This window comes from Coffea arabica, chromosome 6e (assembly GCF_036785885.1).
Source record: "Coffea arabica cultivar ET-39 chromosome 6e, Coffea Arabica ET-39 HiFi, whole genome shotgun sequence".
NCBI classification, from domain to species: domain Eukaryota; kingdom Viridiplantae; phylum Streptophyta; class Magnoliopsida; order Gentianales; family Rubiaceae; genus Coffea; species Coffea arabica.
Window position 1 is genome coordinate 50,576,630 of NC_092321.1, and position 9,888 is coordinate 50,586,517.

At 39.4% G+C, this 9,888-nt stretch overlaps 2 protein-coding genes across 2 annotated transcripts; one reads left to right on the top strand and one right to left on the bottom strand.

Moving 5' to 3' along the window:
- Window positions 1–919: 919 nt before the first annotated feature.
- On the top strand, window positions 920–1,777 carry LOC140009909 (uncharacterized). Its single transcript, XM_072056249.1, has one exon. The coding sequence runs from the start codon at window positions 920–922 to the stop codon at window positions 1,775–1,777; it is 858 nt and encodes a 285-aa protein (XP_071912350.1).
- A 3,629-nt stretch (window positions 1,778–5,406) lies between these two features.
- Window positions 5,407–5,859, bottom strand: LOC140009910 (putative late blight resistance protein homolog R1A-3). Its single transcript, XM_072056250.1, has one exon. It carries the CDS (start codon window positions 5,857–5,859, stop codon window positions 5,407–5,409), a length of 453 nt encoding a protein of 150 aa, XP_071912351.1.
- Between the last annotated feature and the right edge of the window lie 4,029 nt (window positions 5,860–9,888).

Here is a 9,888-nt window from a genome sequence, read left to right on the forward strand (position 1 = left end):
AAAAAATGCAAAACATTCTTTTGAGGGAGAAAAAGAAACAGCAGCTTCCGTGACTTAAATCTTTGGAAAAACAAAATAAAATAAAACTTGGGAAGTTATATGTCACACATCAAATTTCTGTCACAGGAATTACAGAAAACTTACAAAGAAAACGAGAATAACTTGATCTTGATGCTAAACAAATACGACATAACCAGTTTCAGTACAGAAGTCAAAGATGAATAAAGAAAGGAAAAATAGATTAAAGTGGCTGGCTGAATCAAACATACTTGAGAAGATCAGTCATTCCAGTACGAGTAAAGGATCTTCAGATCAGTATATCCCATGCTCGTTTGAATTTCCTCCAGTGACCTTTTACAGTTGGGACAATCAGACACCTCAATTATTTCAAGAGTTGAACTATTTCCCAAACAAGAAGGCATCTCCTGCAATACATAACAGCTTTCCAGTACAAACTTCTGGAGACAAGGAAAATAGTCCTCGTACTCGGAGGAGGCCGTCCACTTCACAATGTACAAAGAAACTAATTTCAAGAAACGAAGTTTAGGGAATTTCTCCACTTTCATTTTCCATCTTTTCCCCTCAAAGGCTTTATCGAGTAATTTGAGCACCTCAAGATTGGGTAGATTTCCAATTACTGCCATTTTGCTCCATGGCTGCTGAAAATATTAGAGATAATGTATATCTTTGTAACTAAGTTAGTTATCAGTTTGAATTGGTAAATATATATCTAGCTAATATTTGTTAGTTAGGCTTTATCCTTAGCTATATTTGTATTCAAATTTAGGAAGATCAGTAGCTATATTCGATATTTGTGTTGTATATATATATCCTTGACGGATGCTTAATAAGAACACTTCTTCTTCTCAAACCTTTTTCATGGTATCATAGCTTCAAACCTCTGTCAACTAAAAAAAAAATGGAAGGAGATGGAAAGAAAATAGTGTCGCCATACACCTTGTATGCCAATGATAATCCTGGAAATATAATCACCCAGGTACAATTAAAAGAGGATAATTATGATGAGTGGGCTAGAGCAATCCGAACTGCTCTCAGAGCCGAGAAGAAATTCGGATTCATTGATGGAACCATAGCACAGCCAGATGAAGATTCCGATGAATTAGAAGACTGGTGGACAGTGAATTCCATGCTCATATCATGGATGATGAACACGATTGAGCCAACGGTGCGATCTACTTTGACACACAGGGAGATTGCAAAGGATTTATGGGAAGACATTAAAGAATGTTTCTCAGTGACTGATGGTGCACGAGTGCAGCAACTGAAGACAGAATTAGCAAATTGCAAACAGCAAGGACTCTCACTGATGAGTTACTATGCTAAATTGAAGCGATTGTGGGAAGAACTAGCGAATTATGATGCGATCTCTACGTGCAAGTGTGGGGGTTGTACGTGTAATGTAGCAACCGAAATAACAAAGAAACGAGAAGAAGAAAAACTTCATCAATTTCTGATGGGGTTAGATGATGCATATAGAATAGTAAGATCAAACATTTTGAGCACAACTCCATTGCCTAGTGTGAGCAAGGTGTATTCCTTGATGTGCCAAGAAGAAAGGGTACGAAATATTTCCAAGGAAAAAGAGATCAACAACGAAGCTGCTAGCTTTATGATTCAAGCCAAAACAGGAATCAAGGAAAGAAGTGCCGTTTGTAAACACTGCAATTGTGAAGTGCATGATGTTGAGGGATGTTTTCAGCTGATTGGATATCCCGATTGGTGGGGTGATCGCCCTAAAATGTCTGGTTCGGGTTGAGGAAGACAGACTGGAGGAAGAGGCCGTGGCAAGATGTCAGGAAGAGGACGGAATGGAGTACGAGTTAATGCAGCTCAAGTAATTGAAGAATCTACTCCTAAAGGACTGACAAATGAACAATGGGCAGCAGTTATGAGTCTGTTGAACACTTGCAACTCAGAATCGGGGAATAATGAGAAGATGACTGGTAAGGAAAACTTTATCTGGATAATTGATTCCGGCCCTACACAGCATATGACAGGAAATTCAAGCTGTTTATCTAGCTTGAACTAGATATTAGGCTGTCCAATTGGCTTGCCTAATGAAGAACAGGTGCTGGCATTGCAAAAAGGATCGGCCCGCATGGGACAAAATATTCGATTAGACAATGTTCTTCATGCTCCAGGATTACATTGCAATTTAATCTCAATATCACAATTGGTTGATGAATCAAAATGTAATGTGTTGTTCACTGATAAGCTTTGTTTGATACAGGACCGCACTTCGAGGATGGTGATTGGAGCGGGTTAACGATGCAAGGGGCTTTATTGCTTCAAGAAGGAGACACCAGTCCAAGCACTTCAAACTCGGATACTGGATTCATGTGATCTTTGGCATCGGAGAATGGGGCACCCGTCTTCAAAAGTCGTAGGTTTAATTTCTGCAATTAAGATTCAATTAGGTTCGAATAAAACTTGTGATGCTTGTTTTAAAGCTAAGCAAACGAGAGAAGTATTTTGTTCTAGTGATAGTAGAGCTAGTGAAACATTTGAATTGATTCATTGTGACCTGTGGGGACCATATCGAGTCTCTAGTTCTTGTAATGCATCTTATTTTCTTACGATTGTTGATGATTTTTCGAGATGTGTGTGGATATATTTGATGATAGATAAAACTGAAGTTGGAAATATTTTGCCAAATTTTGTTGCTATGGTTCATCGACAATTTGATAAGAATGTTAAGATAGTTAGAAGTGATAATGGCAGTGAGTTCATTAGTTTGAAGGGATATTTTTCTGACAAAGGGATAATACATCAAACTTCATGTGTGGGAACGCCCCAACAGAATGGACGAGTGGAAAGAAAACATCGACATATACTGAATGTGGTGAGAGCTTTGCGATTTCAGGCCAACTTACCAATCAGTTTTTGGGGAGAATGTGTGTTAACTGCTGGATATCTGATTAATCGTACTCCTTCTCAATTACTAGGAGGAAAAACACCTTATGAAATGATATATGGTCACTTGTCTGATTATCGTTCAATTCGTACATTTGGTTGCTTGTGTTATGCAAAGAACTTGAATCGTGAGAAGGATAAATTTGCTACTCGAAGCAGTAAATGTATCTTTGTGGGTTATCCATTTGGAGAGAAAGGTTGGCGGTTGTATGATTTAGAAACAAGAAAGTATTTTGTGTCTCGGGATGTTGTATTTTGTGAAGATGAGTTTCCATTTGCAGCTGATCACGCACCTGATCATGTTCAAACCTGCAAGCATAATTCAATACCATCTCAAATAGATGATTACTTTGAAGAAGAGGTAAATGGTCAGACAAGAGAAAAGGAAAAGGAGCAGCCTGATCATGTTCGTGAAACTCATGAGCATTTAGATTGTGTGCAGAATGAAAATGCCGACGTAAGGGAAGGAAGTACAGCAATTGAACCAGAATGGAGACCATAGAGACAGTAGAGGGTGTGACAGAACTTGGACGTGGACTTCACTCCAAGCAAGTTTCTACAAGGCTGAAGGATTGTGTGACTTATGCAGTTCAAAGTGAAAGCCCCTCTGCAAGTTCAGCCAAACCATCATCATTCTCAGGTATGTCCTATGACTTAGCTAAATATGTTGATTACACAAAGTTCTCACCATGTCATCAAGCTTTCTTGGCAGCCATCACAACCAATGTTGAGCCAAGATTTTATCATCAAGCAGTTAAAGATGTCCGATGGAGAGAAGCTATGCACAAAGAGATTGATGCACTTAACAAAAATGGCACATGGACTCTCGTTGACTTACCACCAGGGAAGAAAGCAATAGGAAGCAAATGGGTGTACAAAATTAAGTATAATTCTGATGGGACCATTGAACGATACAAGGCACGTTTGGTAATTCTTGGCAACAACCAAGTTGAAGGGATCGACTACAACGAAACCTTTGCACCAGTAACAAAAATGGTTACGGTCCACACATTTCTCTCTGTGGCAGCAGCTAAAGGATGGGGACTTCATCAAATGGATGTCCATAATGCTTTTCTCCATGGAGACTTAGCCGAAGAGGTTTACATGAAGATAGCTCTTGGATTTCACACTAACCAGCCCGGAAAGGTTTGTCGCTTGAGGAAGTCACTTTATGGTTTACGACAAGCACCACGTTGTTGGTTTGCAAAATTGGCTGAAGCTCTAAAACGGTATGGTTTTCTTCAGTCACAGTCTGATTATTCCTTGTTTACTTTGATGCGAGATGGAATACAGTTGGTTGTATTAGTGTATGTGGATGACCTTATTATAGCTGGAAACAAAACGCATTTGATCAATGAATTCAAATCATACTTGAGCCAATGTTTCCATATGAAAGATTTAGGTGCTTTGAAGTATTTTTTGGGTGTTGAAGTAGCTAGAAATGCTGAAGGGATTTTCTTGTGTCAGCGAAAATATGCTTTAGATATCATTAATGAAGCAAGATTGTTGGGTGCTAAACCTTCGAAGTTTCCTATGGAGCAAAATCATCATCTCGCTTTAGCCAAAGGTGATTTGCTGCAAGACCCTGAACAATACCGAAGGCTGGTGGGAAGATTGATTTACTTGAGCTTAACTCGGCCTGAGTTGTCCTATGGTGTGCATATTTTAGCACAATTTATGCAACAGCCACGGAAAGAGCATTGGGAGGCAGCCTTGCGCATAGTCCGATACTTGAAAGGTAGTCCGGGACAAGGCATTTTACTCAAAGCTGCTTGCAATCTTGAACTGAAAGCTTATTGCGATTCGGATTGGGGCGGTTGTCCATTAACTCGAAGATCACTTACAGGTTATTTCATTTTTCTTGGGAACTCTCCGATTTCATGGAAGACCAAGAAACAACATACGGTTTCTCGCTCATCGGCTGAAGCAGAATATCGCTCTTTGGCTGCAACGGTTTGTGAATTGAAATGGCTAAAAGGTCTGTTATTGTCTTTGGGAGTGCATCATGATCAATTTGCTAGAGTATTTTGTGATAGCCAAGCCGCAATGCATATAGCTGCAAATCCTGTCTTTCAGGAACGCACCAAACACATCGAGGTTGATTGCCATTTTGTTCGTGATGAAATATAGAAAGGTGTGATCAAAACGGTTTATGTTCGAAGCCATGAACAGTTAGCAGACATTCTAACCAAAGCTTTGGGTCGAGATCAGTTTGAGTTTCTTCTTCGCAAATTAGGAGTTCCTGATCCTCACGCTCCAACTTGAGGGAGGGTATTAGAGATAATGTATATCTTTGTAACTGAGTTAGTTATCAGTTTGAATTGGTAAATATATATCTAGCTAATATTTGTTAGTTAGGCTTTATCCTTAGCTGTATTTGTATTCAAATTTAGGAAGATCAGTAGCTATATTCGATATTTGTGTTGTATATTTATATCCTTGACGGATGCTTAATAAGAACACTTCTTCTTCTCAAACCTTTTTCAGAAAACAAGAAAGGGTCAATTTTTTAATGGCTGAAGGATATTGGATATTGAACTGATATGGGCCATCAGGGTATATGTCGCAGCTCAAATTGAGAGATTCCAATTGTCTCAGACGCTCAATTGCTACATGATATTTGTAGCTCTCGTCGAGATCAAGGGAGCTTCTTAGCTTGCGGATATTTGGAAACTTTCCCAACAGCTTGTTGATGTTTTCTCGAGGATTGAGGTATATGCCATACAAGAAATCCATGTCATACAGCTGCGAATAGTTGTCAAGATTGTTGTCGGGGAATCTAAAGTAATAACTGTTACACAACTCATCCTCTAGCTGTAAATGCCTTAGTTTGTTCAAGTTCCATATAGCATATGGCAGTGAAACTGGGCTTGTCCCAGAAATTCTTCGCCAGATTAAAGTTTCTAAATTTGAGAGTTTGCACATTGTTCCTGGGACAGCCCTGCCATCTCCCAGAATTGCCAAGTACCGCAAGTGAGCAACCTGTGCTAATTCTCAAGGAAAAGTGCTGCCTAGAGGAATTTGGCGCAAATCTAACACTGTCACAAGTTTGATGATATGGAAAATGGGCCGTAAATCGAAACTTCTTTCATGATCCACACCATGACTGAAGAATAATAGACAGCGTATGGTAGGAGAAAATAATCTTAACTTGTCAAAGTGCTCAGGCTTAGAATTGATGCACAAGCGGCGTAGGTAGCATGGCATATTGAAATCAGATAGTTCATCATGCCTCCGTAGCAGCTGCAAAAACTTTTCTTCTTTGGCTTTTGTCACACAAAACTCATACAACAAATCGTGAATGCGACAAGCTTTGACCCCATCAATGGATCCTGGTTTGGACACTATGACTAAGCTTCTGCTAATAAGTTGCATCAGGTAATCATTTGCCACATCCTCTGATCTCTTGTGCTGAGTTTTTTGAACAAATCCTTCAGTGATCCAGAGAGAAATCAACCTCTTGGTTTTGTGTTCATGGCCTTCTGGAAAGGCTCCAAACTAAAGAAAACATGCCTTCAAATTATCTGATAAATGTTTGTAACTTAGCTCTAATGTAGCGGTACATTGTTCTGTACTAGAGACATTTCTTAAACTCAAACCTTCCACAACTTCTTTCCAATCATGTCGGTCCATGCTTGAGAGAATTCCAGCAAGAATGACAACTGTAAGAGGTAGCCCTTGACAGATTTCCACAACTTGCTGTTGAAGTTCACATAATTCTGGAGGAGTCAAATCTTTTCCAGGGTATAACTTAGCTTTTAGCAAATCCCAGCTCTGATCAGGAGTGAGTTGACGAAGAGAATGTGGTTCGTGGTCGAGTTTATCTTGCGGAGCAACATCATGGAGCCTACTTGTCAAGATAACTCTACTTCCATTTCCATTATCAGGGAATGAGGCTTCCAATCTGTTCCATGCTTCAATATCCCATACATCATCCAAAACAATGAGATATCATTTCCTTAGCAAACTTCGTTTGACTTGATGAGCCAGATCTTCTTCACTCATCTCAAAATAGTCAGGAAGCTTGGAGTGAATACAAGTCAAATTTGAAGTAACAGATTTTTCATGTCATATACTCGAGAAATTGTACACCAAGCACGCTCATGAAAATAGGACTTCACTGAAGGATCATTGTAAACTTTTCTAGCTAAAGTTGTTTTACCTAGTCCCGGTATACCCACAATGGAAACAATTTGCACTTGGTCTGATCCTCTTGTGAGTCGATTGATTATTGCTGCAGCTTCAAACTCAAAGCCCACCACCACTTCATTGATTAATGGCTTACTCCCCTGTGTTGGCATGTGATTGAATCTCTTGCTTGTTTCCTTAACTTTGCCATGAATTTTTCGCTATCACAAATCTGCAAGGTCTCAGCTTTTATGATCTTAATTTCTTCTACAATGGGATGAAACGACATTGAAGAAGAATCTAGATCATCTCCAACCATTAAGGAGTCAATAAAAAACTCTACCCTGTATGCCACCTCTGCCACACGATCCCAAATTGCTTGGAGCTCCTCATCTTCGTTGCGCAACTCCACAATTTCCCCCAGAAAAGAGCGTAAACAAACAAGTTCTTCTTGGACTGTTTGAATTGGATGATTCGTGAAAGCAATCGAGCCGGCCTTAGTATTTGTCAAATCCTTCATTTTTTCTAGAAGAGAATCAATAAAGCCCAAGCTGTTGGTCCTAAGAAAGTTGAATGATGCTGATTCTGGATATCTCTGTGCAACTACTGTCTCCATAAGGTTAATCTTTTTGAGCAGACCAGAAGAAACAAGATCCATATTCTTGGATAATATACTGTCTTTGATTGCTTTCAGAGAGAGAAAGAGAATAACAAGTCCTGCATCACCGATCATGAGTACAATTGGATCTCTTACTTTCTCATCAAACCACTTTGGCTTTCTCCTCGAAAATGATCGATTCTCAAGGATTTAGCCACTAGTAAAGCATTTGCAGTTGATTTTTAAAGAAATAATAAGAGACGTACCAGACTTTAGTATCTCCCCAAGATTACATGCGAGAGAATCCACGAAATCTCTCAATATCTGCTCGTCTGTGTCTCCGAGTGATTGTCTTGATAACTTTGAAGCAATCAGGGCCTCGACATAAGTCTCTTGGACATGGGGCTCTACACGAATAATCTTCAGCAGCAGTTCCAAAATGCTTGTGTTCATGTCGTCTTGCAATTCATCTACCTTCATAAACTTGCACCTAGAAAAGAAGCGTGCTGCGTCAATAGCCACGGCTTTAATGTGAGTCAATAAAGGTCCCAATTGTGCATCTTCAACGCCAGGTTGTGTGACAAAACGGCTGAAGTTTTTCCAGAACTTTAGCTGCTCTTCAAGGGCTTTAATGAGATCTGCTTCATACTGCTCTTCATCTGATTTCAAGCTATGAAAGTACACTAGATTCTCTAGAAGAGAATCCGTGAATTCCATAATGTCATCCTTTCTAACAAGCAAATCAGTACTAGACTGCTTTGATGAGCAATCCGAGAAAAAGACGTACCACTCGCAAATTTCTTGCCTTAAAGATATGATGTCTTTTTCGGCTATGTCACTGACCAAACGGGTAACCTGAAAGTATCGATCTATACAACTACTACAACAAATGTCGAGAATGTCCAATGCCCTCCAAGGAATGGTATTCTCAATCCGTACTACCAGAGCCTCTAGACTTGTTTGATGATTATCAACCTCATTTTTTTTGTCGTCAGATGCTAAATGCACCTCATCTTTGCCCCACGCTCTCGCACACAAAAGAAATGTTCTCAGAAATCTTAGCCAGTCTTCCACCATGGCCACGTTCCACCGACCTGAATACTCATCCTTCAGCAATTCCAAATCATCCAAGGCGTAAGAAATGCGAGTAATACTACTGGAGGTCATCTGATAAAAGGAAGATTAATAAGGAAACCAGAAGGGATCGATCTCAATTTAGAGATGAAACAATTCTCAAGAATGAAAGGCGATGAGAAAGAAACTGCAAAACCTCACGAACTCACAATCAAGTGCCTTCCTTTTCTCTGTACATTAATACTCCCACATATCTACCATGGTGGCCAGTGAAGGAGGTGAAGCAGACATGGAGGACAATGAAAGCGGTGCAGGCAATAGGTTTGATGGAGAGAGATCAGGAAAAAAGAACTAAGACTCTGGGGTTCAAAAGGAGAAAGGAGTGCCTGAAAGAAAGAATCCACATGGCTATGGGTCCCTCTTGGTAGATGCTATACCTCCTCCACCGTAAGGATTGCTAGATGGTGGTGATGGGGTGGAAGTTCGAGAGGATGATAGGCCACTTTTGGGGTCTAAGTGTTTGCAGCTGAGACGGTGCCAATTAAACTTCGGCTGGTGTGGTGGTGGTAAGCTGAGGAAGGTTGGCGGCGGTCTGGTGTGGTGGTGTTGAGCTGAGGAAGGTTAAGATAGCTTCGCATAATTAAGGGACGGTTGAGTTAGAAGATTCGGTCATACTTCGCCAACTTCTAGACTTTTTATTTGCCATAATTACGTGGCACTTTTCACATTGCTCGGTCTATAGGTGCGCATCATTTGTGTTGGCCTATTTTTTAAAAATAAAATTTTTAAATACAATGTTACAATAATATATAAATAAAAATAATTCAAAAAATATCTTATCTATACAATATATCAAATATTTTAAAAAATATTTATAATAAAAATTTTTCATATAAACTGTTACAATAAAATATTTCAAAAATACTCTAAAAAATAGTTAATCCAAACCGAGCAAACTAAGAAAAAGCTTTACGGAATGTCAAGATTTGTGGCATAGAATAGTTTTGTGATGTCAATGTTGGCGACTAAAACATGAAGGGTCTCTTTGGTTCATTAATCTAATCCCGTGTCATCTCATCTCATATTTGATTACATTTTATATATAGAATGACACATTCTATCTAATCAAATTAATCTCCTATTCATGGGATAAA